Source organism: Pygoscelis adeliae, unplaced genomic scaffold (assembly GCF_000699105.1).
Source record: "Pygoscelis adeliae isolate BGI_AS28 unplaced genomic scaffold, ASM69910v1 Scaffold211, whole genome shotgun sequence".
NCBI classification, from domain to species: domain Eukaryota; kingdom Metazoa; phylum Chordata; class Aves; order Sphenisciformes; family Spheniscidae; genus Pygoscelis; species Pygoscelis adeliae.
This window is the reverse complement of record NW_008824143.1, coordinates 337631-354341: the sequence shown is the minus strand read 5'-3', so window position 1 is coordinate 354341 and position 16711 is coordinate 337631. Positions and strand designations below refer to the sequence as shown.

Here is a 16711-nt window from a genome sequence, read left to right as displayed (position 1 = left end):
GAATATAATCCAAGTAGGTGACTGTGGAGGGACGAATGTTTCAGAGGGGGAATATATCAAAACTTTGACCAACAGAAGAGCCAATGAGGTACAAAGTGTCCCTGGTGCAGATAAAAGTTACCAGCACAGATGTTCTGGGGAGTCTCACCAGACCCAGCCAAGGACACCTCCTGAAGATGCTTGCTGAGGTCAGGGTCCCCAGTCAGCTCCCCTCAGACAACCCCTTGTCCATCCTGACCGAGAGCTTTCTGATCAAGGCGTATCCTCTTTCAAAGATCCCAGTAAAGCTCACTTGACAAAACCTCTCTGCAGTTGTTCGTTTAACAAAACAGAGTGCTAGGATTTGCCCTTATAAATAAGGATTAAGTACAGTGCAATATTTTTTTTTAACTCTTGCTCTTCTAGTCAATTAAATCAATCAAATACTCTATTACATCACTAAAACTATCTCTAAAAAAACCCAGACACAGTACCTTTTAAGAAAGGAAGTATGTTTTTGAATAATGACAGCCTAACACAAGGATGAGTATGGCATCTATCTGGAGAACATACAGTTTAGGAAGTGCACATTAAAAAATTCCCCTAAATGTAATTCAGGCTAAGCCAGTTGATAATTGTTAGTACATAAATCACAGTAGCTCATAGTTTGGCAATTAAAGAGTGGCTTATTGTAAGGACTCTTTTAATAACCTATTGTCACAGATCTCGGTTTAACTTTAATAGCAAGATTATGTGATCACATATTTTATTTATGGATCATTTGAAGAATTTGTTATGCAGATGTTCTGATTAGTGGGCTATTGGACCATTAGCCAAATAAATCTAAAGGTAATAAAACTCACAGGAAGATAAATGGCTTTCTTTTTCTTGTTCTTTTCAGCCAATTCAGGCTAATTTAAGCCTTTCACAGAATGGTGATAATGAAGGATTTGTTCTCAGCAGCGTTATGGCAGGTGATTTGCATTTGAAAGTTTGACACATTTATAGGCCTTTGATCTTTTCCCTCCAGTGCTTGTGCCCCTGGCCAGACACCTACATGCACGTTTTACCAGGTGGAAGATCTAGGAGCAAAAGTAGCTCTAAGAGTCTAGTACACTAGAAAAAATAATTATACAATTTGTGTCCAGAAAATATTCTATTGCTGAAGTTGAGTGGCCTTTATATAATGCAAGGCAAAATATATTTGAACTTCTTTTATTAGAGTTTCTTTTAAGCTAGAGAAAGTCCTTAGGGAATTTTTTAAAGGAATACGAAGCCTGATGTAAAGCCCACTGAGCCATAAAGATTGGCTTCTTCTGTGGGTTTGAATTTGTTGTTGAAATGGAACTTCTCACTGTAGGATACTTCAAGAATTTTGGCACCAAGCGAACTTGAGATAAGACTGTGACAGCCATGGAGCCATTTCTTAAATATTATTTAAATTTTTGCTTTGTTATTTAAAAAAAAGAAAAAAAAACCCAAGAAATTAACTCTGGGCGGGAGAGCTATCTTCAAGCTGGAAGAGGAGGCCTTGAAAAAAAATCAGGGCATTACTGGCACCATAAGCATATGTGAGCAAAATCAAGTGTGTAACCTAGGATATATAAGGATGTTCTTAACATTTACTATTTGACCCCAAAATAAGTAGGGAGTCAAAAGATTCAGGAGGAACATACCTGAATATTTGAAACAGAACTAGTGTATCCCTCATGATTGTCTAAAATTTAACATAATCAGCTGATTTATCTGCTGGATCATAATGGTTATACATCTTCAGGGTGTATGTTGTATTTGGGAGGATGTGGCTTACCACCCCGCAATGCTCAGCCTTTTTAAAGATGTTTAACGAGTATTGATTAGCCATTGTCTGAAGTACACTGAAAGAAGCAGGGAATATGTAAATGTTAGCTTACTTTATATGCACATTAATAGGGAATCCCCAATAGCCCTTTTATGTCAGGGAAATGGATATATCCCTTTTTTTTTTTTTTTTTTTTTTTTTTTGGACTACAACCCATTTGCCAGTTTTTGCTTTAGAAAATTGCTTCTCTGGGGGCTCAACCGGTTTAAAGCGGTATTACCTGGAGAATTTAGATTTAATTGTTTTCTGATACTGCCTCCATTTCATACAGTATTTTGTAATAGGACAGCATCACAAGCTTTAAGTTGACCGCTGTGGTGGGCATCGTATAGAAGATCTCTGCAGAGAGGTAATCCCTCCCCTGACACAGTCTGTATCTAGGGCAGGGAGAGGTGTGGGAGAGCAGGAGCAGAAGATGGGGGTCTCTATGATCATGCGGGTCAGTAGCAGGGCTGAGAACTGGACATCTGTGACCTGATTTTCCGTCTGTGTGCTTGTGCTGCCTCTCCAGACAGTGCTTTACTGTTCTCCCTGGTTTGCAGCAAACCGGGCCCTAAGAGAGCAGAATTTTAGCCAGGACCAGCTGCCCTCAAGATTTGCATACCTGCTGTTGTAAGATCTACCTGCTTATTCATGCGTGCACTGATTTTACACATCCCAATTACCATTAACTGAGCAGGAACTTAGGCAGGGTGCAAACCAGATGTCTGTGTCTCATCAGAGTGACGGCGTGGCCAGCAGCATACAGTTAAATGGGCTCTCAGAGTGAAGGCAAGCTGAGTTTGATTATAATCCCTCTTTCCCACTAGTTCTACGTTTTACCTTCTCTTTGTTTTACCTTCTCTTCATTTGACCCAATAAATTTATAAGCTTGACTTACTGGCCCATATGTAAGTTTTATTGGTAGGATTTTAGGGTTTTTGCTCTCATGTGTTTCAAAAATAGAAATTAAAATAATTTAAGAGTTTTCTAAACAACGGTGCCCTTAAATAAATGACTTCTTGCAACTTAACAACCTTAACTGAGCCCCTATCTTTAAGTATATACTGTAACTATAACTACTGTAACTATTTATTCAATAACCTGTGCTTTGGACTTCCTGAAAAACTTGTTTCAAGTGGATAATTAAATGTTTCCTGCTTCTAACATTAACTTTATCCATGCAACTGAGCAGGTAAACAGAGATGTATAATTTATATGGGCAGGGGGTGTTAAAAAAGGCATCACGTTCTACTGTCAGTATCAAGAAGCACCAAAAAGAATGAGACTGAAAATCAAATAGATGAAACCTTAAAAAAAAAACAGAGAAAGGAAAAGAAAAGATAGGGAAAAGAGGAAAAGAAATAATGTTTAGTCATAGATGGGACAAGCTAGAGGTAGAAAAATTGAGAAAAGGTGGAAAATAAAAGCTGATCATGAGGCAAGGAAAGGGAGCAGGGTCTTCAGTGGTGAATGCAGTCCTCTGCACCATGCCCTTGTCACCCAAACACAACTGTCCTAAAATCTAATCAGGCAGGAAAAATATCGGTGTCTTGTATCACCAGAAGTACAGCGGGAAACTTATGATGAATCATTGAAAGGTTGAAGGCTTGTAAGACTCAGAACTCAATGTGCTCGTTGTCTCTCTTTCTTCCACTGTGAACGTCTGCAAAGAGTTTGGTTGCTCTCCTTTTTCCTCTCCCACCAGGTAGTTGCAGGCAGCAGTTAGGTCTCCCCTGAGCCTTCTTATCTCCAGGCTGGACAGACCCACCGCTCTGGACCTCTTTTCGTACGAGATGTTTGCCAGCCCTCTGATCAGCTGGCCGACTCTTCTCTGGACTTGCTCCAGTCTGTCAACCCACCAGGTTCCCCAGGTCTTTTTTCTGAGAAGCTGCCTCCTGGCCAGTCACCCTGAGCCCATGCTGCTGCGTGGGGTTATCCCACCCGGCGCAGGGGTTTGCATTTGCTTTCCTTGCACCCCTCGAGGCTGCTCCCAGATCATTTCTCCAGCCTGCCCAGGTCCCTCTGAATGGCAGCTCTGCTCTCCAGTGTATTAACCATTTCCCCCCTCTTTCATATAATCTGAAAACCTCTGTATATGCAAAGTTTACCTATAAAAAAATGGAAATTATTTTACTCAAATGTATTCATGGGACCGTTATAAAACTGAGTTTAATTTGTTACGCAAAATTCATGGAAGCGTTCAGAGCAAATGCAAAAAAACTCCCCCAACTTAATATGCTATTCATGTTCATCAGTAGACTGAAGGCCAGACTTGTTTTTTGTGGGATTGAATGTGATTAAAATTAAGATTTAGAAACTTGCCAAGAAATTTATGATTGCAGATTAAAATCAATGGTCCTCACCCGCGGGTTAACCACGTGCTGGTGAAAGGTGGCTTGAAAAGCCACACAGCACTTCATTTCAGAATGTGAAATATGTAAGAGGTAAATAGAATTTGTAATCTAACGCTTGTACGTTGTCTCTTACCCAGACTATTGATCCATTTTATAATTACTAAACTGAACTGCAGGCTGTGCCTAGAGCATAACTTCATTTAGCACCGAGATGAAACATGGTTTCTATTAGCAGCATGCAGCAATTCTGCACATCAGTGCTAGGACACGGGGGAGGAAGAAATGAGCAGATACTGATGAGGAGGTTCACTGGATAAAAAGAAACAGCCTGAGCTGAAATGTAATCACAGCAATTGAAAAACAGCTCCCTTCAGAAACACCCAGCCTCAGCTGCACAGCTCGACTAGAAATAGTCACAACTGAGCTTTTAATGCATTTTTCCTGGCTATTGGAACTTCTTGTGAGATTTAGCTAGTTTTGGAAAATTCATCATGCTGCAAAGTGAACCATTTAGAGCACAGGGCATGAAAGCCCATTGTAATAGCAGGAAAGCAAGAGTACAAGCCTTGAACTTCCTCTGGGACCCCTAGGTGCTATCCTGGAGTTTTAAAAAGCCCTGTGAAACCACTGTCACACATGGCAAAGGCAATCATCAAGCTGTTCATGGCGAGAGTAGAGGAAACACTCGGAGATAAACTATATTGTACTTTATAAATTATTAAATTTGAACGTATGCTTTTGGGTAGAAAAGGAGGCATTGCTGATGATCTTGAAATATTTGCAGCAGGTAATCCTCCGCCTCTCCCATGAAAAACTGAAATACATCAACTTCATTACAGCAGGCAAAATTTTTTGAAACCAAATGTGAAAGCTGATACAATGAAGCTTCAGTAAACGATAATGGAGTTCTCCTACCGAACCAGCTTCTATTATTTTGATAACATCTGTTACTTCTCATTTTCTGAGCAAAATAAACCTTGCTAGGCTCCCCTTCCTCCCCCAGCTTTGCCCTTTCCTTCTGGCTGAAGTAGCCAGTAGACATTAAAGACCAACCACATAGTCAAACCTCCTTTCAACTTCTGTTAACAGGGGTATTAAAAAGACATTCCTAAATATCAGCTGAAAACCACTAGGTAATAAACTCCCTACTTAAAAGGTGGGTAGGTGTAAATTCCACACGTAGGCCTTTTCATCTGGGAAGCCAGTTGCTTGGAGATCAGATGTTTTAAATGAATTGCGGAGCTGACGTCACTTGTCAGTCGATGGAGACTGCCACTATTTGGAGGATCAAATACTTACATTTGAGGATGTAAAGCAAATAGATAGGTCCTGATCCTGCCAGAGCAATGCCAGAGGGATGCTTGTCACTATGCAAAGCCCCAGTGAAATCAATGGTACTTGTTTCTTCTCCATGAGCAGGCTCTTAGTTTGGCATTTTGGAGTTGCACCCTTGAGAAAAATTAAAGGGTTTAAACACTTAAGGCAGGATTTTTTTAACAGGACTAGAACTGGCCTATTTCTGGTCTTACTACAAATGAATAACAGCGTTTTCTCATGTTAGCCACAGGTTTGTTTGGTCAAAGGTGGTAATAACAATTAGAAATCCAATTTACACATGGTTTTCATTGATTGTAGTAAGGGTTGTGGGCTCCCTTTCATAGGGTTGGACTCAGGATCAGTTCTCTTACTGCCTTCTTTCCCTCTTCTTTCCCTCTGTAGCTGGCTGTTCATCCGTATTCTTTGGCATATTGACCTCAAAAAAAAAAAAAAAAGAAAAAAAAAAAAGAAAACAAGTCTGTATTTGTTGACCAGCTTGCTTACCTAGAAGTCTTAATTATTTCAGCTGAGGTTGGACCCAGATTACACCATCTTCCACAAGTAGAAAAAAAGCTGCAAAGTCTACTCATTTTTTAAAAAAATGCATCTATCCAAATTGAGGGAAAGCCTTAAAAAGGAGAGAAGTATCATCTGGTGGCTAACGTAACCCTGGATAACAAATGTGGTGGGACCTTTCCTTCCTTTATTGCCAGCTTGGGCGTAAACCGAGGTGTTCAACACTGTTTTTCAGAAGTGTTGAACACCTGCTGCGCCTGCTGAAGTTAGTGAGACCTGCAGCTGCTCGCTCCGTGTTTTATATACGGACGATTGACTCCTCGTCCGTGCCTCCGTAAAGCAGGATGGTAACAGCCACCTCCCCAGTGAGTGGGCGGCGTAGCAGCTAATACTTGGGAAACCTCTTGTTGATTAAGAGATTAAGTGACTTTAAAAGCTTTTGGGAGATAGATGTTTTTTCATGGTACAAACTGCAAGATGAAGCTTTATCGTCCAAGTGCTCTACATGGATGTTAGTATGATCTGCTTCTTGACAATAAAATAAGACTGGACTTCTGTCCTAATTGTAAAGGAGGCTGACTATTGTGGGATTAGTGTTGTTGAAACACGTTTATCCATGTTTAGTCTGTTTCAGCTTGCATTCTTCCCATCCGATACGATTTTTTACTTATTGTTACAAGTCTGTTTCTCCTACCAAACTCACAGCTTGGTGAAAATATACTCTAGAAAAAAAATGTAAATCAGTCCTTAAATAACTGTACACAAAAAATACATTTATCTACCATAGTTGTAGATGAAAGTGATTACCTGGACAATTTATTTTAGATCTAAAACCTGAATCAGACACTTATGGAAGCTCTAAACATTTTCTATTCCATGGGTGGATTTTTTTTTTAATGGAAAAATTTTTGCTCCTTCCACGCATCCGTGCTTCTTCTCCCTTCTGTAATGAATTCAGAAATACAAGCAGGGAACCTCTCATTTTAAAGGAGATTAAGATTGAGATGTTAGCCTTTATATCGTAGAATAAATTACTGAAATGAAAATCAAAACTATCAGTCAAGCAGAAAATGCCTTATCGTTTTTCAAGTGTCAGTTTGTATTTCATTGGTGTTAGCCTCATATCTCACTACCCTTCAATGTTTTGACATTAGTGACAGACAAAAAGGGAATTCCTAAAATTTGTGAGAGGTAAATTAAAATAAAGATTGCAAACACTTTTTTTTTTTCCTTGCTCTTTCTCATGGATTCACTTTCTAGGAAGGTGCCACCTGAAATACTAGACTTTCTTAGCTCTTCAGTGATAGCATCAAAGAGTCATAGGGCATAGAAAAATAAACTAGCCTGTAGCCATGCCTTCCCTGTATGGTACTTTTTAAGGCCCTGTTTTAAAACAAGACTGTGAACTGTTCTACGATTTCCAGTAATTTTTGCCTGTTATAATTGTCCCTACTTTGTGAGATAATTTCCTAACTGAGGATTCTCATACTTGCAACACTATCCAAAACTCAACTAATCCAAGAACATACCATGAGACTGTTGACTTACACAGGTTATGGATCTTACAGGGATCGTGGAGAGAGACCTTACATAGCTTCCTGATTTGGCCAAAACTGTGGCACACTTCATGTGAGCACATTTTGGGAACCTGGGGGCTCTGGGTAGAAATGGGTGGTTATTTCTCAAAACTGAACCTCTGGCTGCATCTTTACCAGTAGAGCGAACAGGGCCACAGCCCCTTCTCTGGCTCTGAAGACGTCTTACAGCAAAGCTTGCTTTCATATGGGTAAACCCTTTGCTCACCCCTATGCTCTTGGCGGCATCCCCCGAACCACAGCCAGGCAATGTTTGGGACATAACTAGTTGGGTCCAAGCTAAAACAGCACCAGGGAGCACGATGGTAATAAAACAGGATGCACAACTGCAAGGCAGTTTTCATGTATGAGCATTAGCCCTGTATTATTTATAGAAAAGCCTGTAATTTTTTCTTGCCCATGTAACAGTTTATAAAATGTAAGCTTATAAAATCCAGTGATTTTTCATGCAACCAAAGCAGTTGTCCACATACTCTAATATTCTGCCTTGGTCACTTTAAACGTTTACCTGTAAGATATAAGAAAAGGTATAGCTATTGCTATAATTTGCATTAATCTTCCCTGCCTAATCTTATCCCAATTCCTATATATAAGAATACAGAGATGAAATCTGACTGTGTACACCTGTCATTTACAGCAATGGCATCTTGGATGTGCACAAAATCTCTTCCCCCTTGGTGCCTGAGCAACATTTTCTATGATTTACCCGTAGATTAGAGGTATAAATTAACTGGAAACATATGTTGTTTATAGTCAGCAAACAAGTGACTTGTTGAAATTTTTGCTTCTAAATTTAATTGCGTTTAATTAACTGCATTTAATTAACATTTTATTCCAACAGTTTTTATATATATATGCTCAATATGTGTATTTTTAATATATTTATACAGATACACACATATACATATATTTGCAAGCTCCCTTTTCTTGGCACACAGAAGTTCCTCCTCTTCCACCTCCCCCACCTGATTTTTGTCCATTTGTAGACTTTAAATTGTCGTGTTTACCAAAAAAAGGGAAAGACATAAAATAAGAGCAGGGGACATACCAAATGGAAGACACTATAAACACAAATACAAAAAGAGTGGGAGAGAGATTTTAACTGGGACAAAAATGAGTCCCCTATTTATGCTAAATTAGACCTTATGTCTAACTTGTGGCCTTGCAACCATTTGTCTTGGTGCTCAGTGAAACTCATTCAGTTCACTGAAGTCACAGAAAATACCTGTCATTCATCTTGTCTTAATTTTAATTTGACTCTTAGGACTCTTTCAGCTCATTTTCCTTAAAGGAGTAAAGGAGAGCTCAGAATATGATCGGGTAACCATAAAACCCAAAGCAATCCTGATTGTGATGAGCTGTGCCCTGAGTTTCTGCGTGGGGTAGGTGACATCATGTCAAACTGTCTCAGCCTGGGCTGAAATGCTAAAATCCTTCACTTTTGGTTCTTTCTTATTCATCTCAGCATAAAATCAGTAAGCCTCCCACAAAGTGCTTCCCAACATTTTGATCCCAAACTCATAAAAATTCACAAAAACCTTCCTAATGACTACAACGAGTATTGGATTGTTGTTTTGTTTCTGGAGTGGTTGTAGTGAGGATTTCACAATCAAGAAGAAACGGTGTATCCCAGAAAGCCTCAGCTGGCTTCGGCTATGTGCCATTCAGAGGCATTCCCCCTCTTTTGTCAGAGTGGATTATGGTGCACACAAAGATCGTTACACAGAAGGAATCTCTAAAATAAATCCTACTTTTCTTTTTCATCCAGGTTGGCACTCTTTCTCCCCTTCTTTTCATTATACATTATATTTTGCTTCCATTATGGGCCGATACAAAGTCACGGCTGACAGCCAAGCTGCTCAGTAGACCTGCAGAGCTCAGTAGTTTTGGACGGTTTTCCTGGCTCTCCTAATGATTTGCTGTGTGATTTTGGGCAAGTTACTCCTTGCCGCTGCTTATCCTTTTCCCTAGAGTAATAGAGATCATTAATCATCACTGTAAGCTGTTCTGAAGCCTAGAGATGAAAAGTGCTCATTATTAATGCTATTAATTTATAGGATATACATTTTCACTTGAACTGCCTAACATATAACTTCACTGTTGCGTTGAGTCAGGGCTGGAAAAGGGGTTTTTTGGCAGAAGAACGGATTCCTAGAGGTAGAAAATTTTACAGAAGTAGCTTCTAGTCTTCTTTTACACGTCTAATCTGTATATTTCTTTGAATTAAATTTCTATGTAAAACATTTGTCTGGGCCCAAAGTTTATTTTATTTTTTTTAAATTACTTTTTCCTATTTCTTTTTTTAAATGGAACTTTGACTGCGTTTACAATTACAGATTTCCTTTTTTGATTTCCCTGTCATGATTTAAAATAGCAAATGAATCTACAGACTGTAGGGAATGCATTGATGTTCTTTCCTCCTTTCTCCTGTTGAAAACCAAAGTGATCCAGAGAGAAGTTGCAATCTCATGAGAAGAGAAATCCTCAGAGCCATAGCACACACAAATCCAAACAAACCATCTTTGACTTTCGCGATTAAGATGCAGATGATGAGAGACTACTTCAGCAGCAGCCAGCATGGATCAAATCATCACTGCTGCAGTGCCATCACCTTCAAACAGTTACACAGAAATCAGGGCTCGGTGGCTTAAATTCAGGCTTTGTGTTAGTGGTCATTATCTTTAAATTCTATGCTTGTAAATTGTTTTGTAAAATTGTTAATTTTCTTTTTCCTCTCTCACCACTTATCCCCCCAGTGCAACGTTACACATAGATGCGCAGCCTTAATTGGTTTAGTTGCAAGAAGATAATCTTTTTTTCCTCCTTTCTTGCTGCTGCTTGTTAGCTTAAAGGCTTTTTAGCTGAAGGTTGATAATTATCAGTGAGAAGAAACTAGCACATCAGGAGTTCATTTTCCATCTTAGCACTTGTGGCGCTCCTTTGAACTCCTCTCGCCAAACCCGCGTTCCCACTCTGTCACTTTCCTCCCTCCATCATAAAAAGGTCTCGGCAGCCGGCGGCTCCAGCCTTTGCTGGCGGGCAGAGGGCATTGCTTCTCCCAAGTGCTCCTCCAGCATGGACAAATTGCACGAGACGTTAATAAACATGGAAGACGCTTTGGGTTCGGAGCACTCCGTCTGCTTATCATCCTGGGACTGGAAAAGCACCGCTGGGGCTTTCGAGCTGCACCCTGTCTCGTCTCCGCACAGCTTATCCCCGACGCCCTCCTTCGAATCCTACTCCTCATCCCCTTGTCCGGTGGCGGCGGAGACCCCCTACGGCAGCGGTGGCGGCAGCCTGGTGGGCTACAGCCTGGTGGACTTCCCCCCCGCCTACCTGCCCAGCCCCGGGCAGGCTCGGCTGCCCAAGGGCACCAAGGTGCGGATGTCCGCCCAGCGCAGGAGGAAGGCCAGCGAGAGGGAGAAGCTGCGGATGAGGACCCTGGCCGACGCACTCCATACGCTGCGCAACTACCTGCCCCCCGTCTACAGCCAGAGGGGACAGCCCCTCACCAAAATACAAACCCTGAAGTATACCATCAAGTACATCAGCGAACTGACGGAGCTCCTCAACAGCGTCAAGCGGGTGTAGACCTCACCTGGAGCACCTGCCCCGGCATGCTCAGGGTCTTTACAAACAAAAAAACCCAGCAAAATCTCTTCCTCACCAGAGTACGATGGCGCGGGGTGCGAGAAGAGGACGCAGCAAGAGGGAGGGAGAGTGAGGGCTGCTGTTGTACGTAGGATGCGATGCTGGAAGGTGATGTAGGATTGCCTAAAAACCTGAGCTGCAGGTTGCTGAGACAGAAGTCTTGCTTTCTGGGTTTTTTTTAATGTTTTTTTTTTTAATAATAAGCTTCTGAGAAATATTAATCTTAGTCTGATACAAAAGTTAAAAAAAAAAAAGCCAACTGATCTTCCTAGGATTTACGTATCACTGTTCTGACTGATCTTCTGTTTAATAAGGACAATAGTAAATCCATAGGTTTTTTAATTTTAAACTGAATTTTAAAAAAGTAAATTACAACAACACTATAGGAATACTAAGTGTATTGATTTGTAGGCACTTTAAATATTAGGATGTATAGTTAGTTCAAGTATTGTCTATTTATCCACGTTTCCACTGTACCTAAAAATCACAAAACTAAGTAATAGTGAGAACATCTTTGCTCATAAACAAATAAATATCAGTGTCATAGTCTGTATCTTGTATTATATATCTGACTGATAGATAAGTAAAATCTAACAATGACTGCTAAATATTGGAAATGAAATATAAGCAAACTAACATTTTGTGTAGATAAATTGCTGTTAAATCCTATCTTCTTTATTAATATATACAGAAACATGTATTTCTGTATTTAATGTATAAAAACCCCTTGCTTCAATGCCTGATGAATTATGGAAGACATTTTTACATCAAATTGCTAGAACAAATAAGATTAGGCTGAATTATCTTCCTTCTCTTCCTTCTCTCTGACATGAAATAACTTGATTCAGGTATCAGAAAGATACAAAGTTTTATCCTCAAGGTGTACCGAAACCTAGGAGGGCTCTAGTAACCATAATGTCTCCTCATTAAAAGCTGTCAGATCAGCTGTTTCCTACAGCCAGTAACACTCCTGTAAAACACATGCATGAAACCCTCCAAAAACCAAATGAGGACATAGTCTTAATCCTTAATTACTTTGTCTTTCATTTGACAGGTATCACACAGGTCTCACCACACCACCAAAAAAAAAAGAGTTACTTTGTAAATCTCATTGCAGAGTGATTCGTAAGGCTTGGCTGTGCTGAGGCCAGCAGCACACAGAGAGGAGCAAAACCCAGGGCTGAGTTGTGTGGAGCTAATCAAATGAGATTAACCTTTTCTCCATGGGGAGATGTAAGGCATGGAGAGAGCAGCAGCCAGGAGGTAACAAGCTTGTCTCACCAGGATGGATAGATCAGCATATCTGTGTGGGGCAGATGGTTTAGGTTTGTGGATACATCCTGTAGCAGAGCACTGCAAAGCTAAAACTTTATTGCATCCTTCTCTTCTTTCCCCCCCCCCCCCCCCCCCCCCCCTTTCCCTCTGTTTGTTTGTTTAGAAGGAAATACAAGTATCCTTCTACATTTTTTTTTCCCAAGGCTCAGCCTAAGCTGACTCAGTGCTCTTCTCACATGGTATGTGCATATTGGAGCAATCAGCGTGAAATCCATCAGTGTCTCAAAAAAGCAGCTACATTCAAATTTATGCAGGTAACACCGTCACCCAAGATGTAACCACATTTAAGCATATCCCATATGCTTCTGTTTTGTTTTAACCCATGTTAGATTTCTTGCAAGCTTTAGGGTTTCAGCAAGAATATAAATAGAATAATTTTTTAAAGCCCTATAAAATTGTCAAACTAGAGAAAATTTTATGCACGTATGAGATGGCGGCACTATTGTCAGCTTAGCATTCCTCAGTGTAAGCCTGTGCAACTGGGCCAGATTTGAGCAGTTAAAGAGCCTCATAGACAAGGTCTGTCTGGATTAGGTTTTGGATTTCATCCTCATGATGTTCAAGGGAGAGAAACTGTATGTTGCGCATGGGATCTTGCACAGAACCACAACTAAGCGTCATCCTGAGTCTTTTCTCAAAGACTCTCATTGTCGCTGTAAAGGGGTACCTGCTCACTAGTGCTGGCAAACCACTAGCAGATGCAAGGGAAGATAGTCCTGTCATTTTTTGATGTAGATTAAAGACCATCATCATTCACAAGCATACTGGTTTGGTAGATTGGGAAGACTTTTAAGCTTGTTCCTTAAATCTTCCATACCTGAAACTACAGGTAATGACTATGCTTTTCAGCTCTTTAGCTAAGGAAGCATATAGGATCATGGTTAAAGCAGAGGAACAAGGAGTTGGAAGGATCCACTTTTATTGCTAGTTTATCTGTGATCTTGGCTGGTGATCCAGCATTACAGCCTCAGTTTACCCATGTACAAATGAAGACACTGATAACTAATTGTTTCAGAAGGTTGCTGCTCATAGGCAAAGCTAAGTGATGCTGTATGCAGAATGCAGAAAGAGTCTCTCAGTAGGAAGTACCCTGCAGATTTGAGAAGTGGCTCAGGGTCAACATTTACCACCACCCCAGAGAAAGAGGCAGGTGAAGGCCCTGAATGTGCTCGGCTATAGCTTGTTAGGTGCCTGTAGAGTTCCTCTGTCTCCCTGCAAGTCCAAGGCAGAGCAACCGCTCTAAGTAATGACAAAGGCAAGGCTTTGAGTTTCAGGACACTTTCCTGCTTCTGTGGCAGTGAACTAGACCTTGCCTGTGCCCACTCTCTATCCCCAAAAGTCCGGTGGCTGCTGCCATACTTTTAAATACTTGAGCTCCAGCACAAGATAGCTGCATCTAAGCTGACCTTAAGGAACAGGCCTTGGTCCGTGCTAAATCACTCCCTGTGCCGCAATAGGACCAAAGCCCATGTCCAAGGGGTTTACTAGAATAGGCTGTACTCTTGCACTGTTTAATTTGTTTGATTTCAGGGGATCTCTCTTTGCACCTACATGTGAGGGGAGGAAAAAAAAGTGACTGAGGTGTATGAGTAGGAGGCATAGGTAGGTTCAGTATCTGCCTGTGACTGGGAACTCCTAGGATCTGCCAGGTTTGTTTCTCTCCTCCCAGAAAGAAATGAATTCTTGCTCTGCCTGACATACAGCATCTCTATAAACCCCTCCTTGTGTAATTCTTCCCCTTGGCATAGACATTTCACTGATCCAGAGGAGATAGTCTGAGTTATTATATTCATGATGGTACCAGTCCTGCTACTACTAAATGTTGGATTTTATTTATTTTTCAATAAAATGGAATACAGTCAACATTCCTCCTCTTTTCTCTTTCTTTTACCCCCAGGAAATTAGGATATTTAATTCATGTGGAAGAGACCAAGTTAAGTTCCCCACTTAAGGGTAGGAGATCTAGCCTCCAGGACTGTACATAAAGTCCATACAGTTATATTGAATTCCAACAGCAACACCATAATAATCCATAGAACAGAGGCAAAAAAGTGGAACCTCAGTCTGAAAAAGTTGCACAAGTTACAGAAGTAGAGGACATCTTTCACATACAAGCATCTTCTCTCAACAAAATACATTAAAAATCTACATGGAAATAAAGCTAAAGTATCAGCACAACAATCACTGGAAGTCCATGGCTGAGAAATTAAATTACATTCTGCCTAAGGGACAGAGTTGTTTACCACGCTAAAGAGAAAGAGACATAGGAGAGTGAATGGGGTTAGTCCCAGACAATGAAATTAATTCTTCCGGCCCCAAGAGCTCTCCCTTTTCCAGGTTAGCATGTCATTGAAATTCCTTACTAACATGGAGAACAGAACATGGGTACTAAAGAAGAAACCAACAACAACAAAACATAGTTTTCTACTGCATTCACAGTTTTCTCATACAAGAAGTTAGTACATGAAATCATACTTCGTGAGTGATACTAGTCATAAAGCTGAAAGGGCAGCAGATAAGTGCTCAAATACTAAAGAGAAAAGGGATGAGGAACTTTACAAGATCTTATACAGAAATTAACTGAAACAGATTTTAGAATCTAAGGAAAAGCCTTGAGATACAGAAACCTGGCAATTTGGTTGAACTACTGGTCCTTCACTCTCAGTTTACTGATGAGAATATTACACCATTCTGCTGCTCCCAGAGTCAGTTGCTGCACACTACAGGTAGATATTTTGCCTTTTAAACAAGTGATCCCAGACATTAAAAAACCCAAACACTCCCCCCCCCCAAAAAAAAATCATATTTTGCATTCAGCCAGAGAGAAGCAGCCCAGACTGTGCATATTCTCTCCCTGCCCAAAGACACTGGAGAGCAGTGCAGTGAAGCAGGCTGAAGGCAAGAGAAAAGATGAACAAGGGGCACCAAGTCATAGGTGAGATGGCTGGACCCCACCAGCTGCTTTCCTGAACAGCTCTTCATGTTTGGAGTTCCCTTGCCTCTGCTCTGGGTGAATTGCTGAGGGGGGGGAACCAGCTGTGATCACAGAGACAAAGTGCTTAAAGTTTCAGAAGTCAGAGAAAAGAGGCACTTTTGCCCCACAGCCATCCTAACCTTTTTATTAGGGAAGAATAAGGCAGGGCAGAGCAGGCAGTTACATATAATGTATTTTATACAAGTTAACTCCTTTGGTGCCATCAGCCAGGCAGTTGGTGCTGCTGGAGAGAGTTGTTGCTGCTGTCAACGGTATGAGGATAGGCTCTGGGTTTCTTCTCATACCCCAGAGACCAGAGGCTGTTCTGGTGCAGCTGAAAGTATATGATGCTGCTTTATTTAGCAGAAGGCACACCGATGGAAAGGAGGAAGCCTAGTAGGTAGGGTATTAGCCCAGGATTCAGGAGACTCATACAGCTCCACTCTCCAGGGTAGGCTTTCCACCTGAATTCAGGAGACTGACAACTTCTCTGCCCACCCTATAAAAAGGGTGCAGTAATGTGTTGCCTGACAGCAGCAGTAATACCTAGAGAAACACCCTGAAGATGGCAAGGAATTCAAGTTCCCTCTTGGTGGGAAAAGCAAGTACCTCAGAGACAATATTCCCCAGTGGTTAAAGGATCACATGTGGATCCCCAGGCAAGCCCTGCCTCTGTGAGCAGCAGAGCTCAGCCCCGCCACTCCCAAAGCAGAGGGGAGCCTGGGGCCACCCGCCCACACACACAGCGCTTTGAAATTCTACTCTGAGGAGCACCACATAGGTGCCAAGACGTTTTATGGTTACACATTTGGGCTGCACATAGGTGTGCTGGGGGTGTGTGTGTGGAGAAAGCCTCCTGCTAAAGGGCTTCAGCCAGTTCCTTGGGGGAGCTGCTTATCTGGCAGCTGCCGCAGCCCCTCTGCCTAGGGATGCCAGGGGCCATCCCTCCAGTTCTGCATGGCTGTAGTTAAAAAACAAACAAACCCACCACAAACAATCCACATACACCCCAGCTTCTAAGGAGCCAGTATCTGACTGACTTAACTTTTATTCCCCAACTTATTTGCCATACAACCACCAACGCTATTACTGCATTTAACAGATGGGAAACTCAGTTGTAGAGAGAAGTCCCAGCTCCCAATAAAGC

General features: G+C 41.3%; 1 protein-coding gene across 1 annotated transcript; it reads left to right on the top strand.

Annotated features, from left to right (window-relative positions):
* Positions 1-10679: 10679 nt before the first annotated feature.
* On the top strand, positions 10680-11195 carry MSGN1 (mesogenin 1). Its single transcript, XM_009334355.1, has one exon. It carries the CDS (start codon positions 10680-10682, stop codon positions 11193-11195), a length of 516 nt encoding a protein of 171 aa, XP_009332630.1.
* The last annotated feature ends 5516 nt before the right edge of the window (positions 11196-16711 follow it).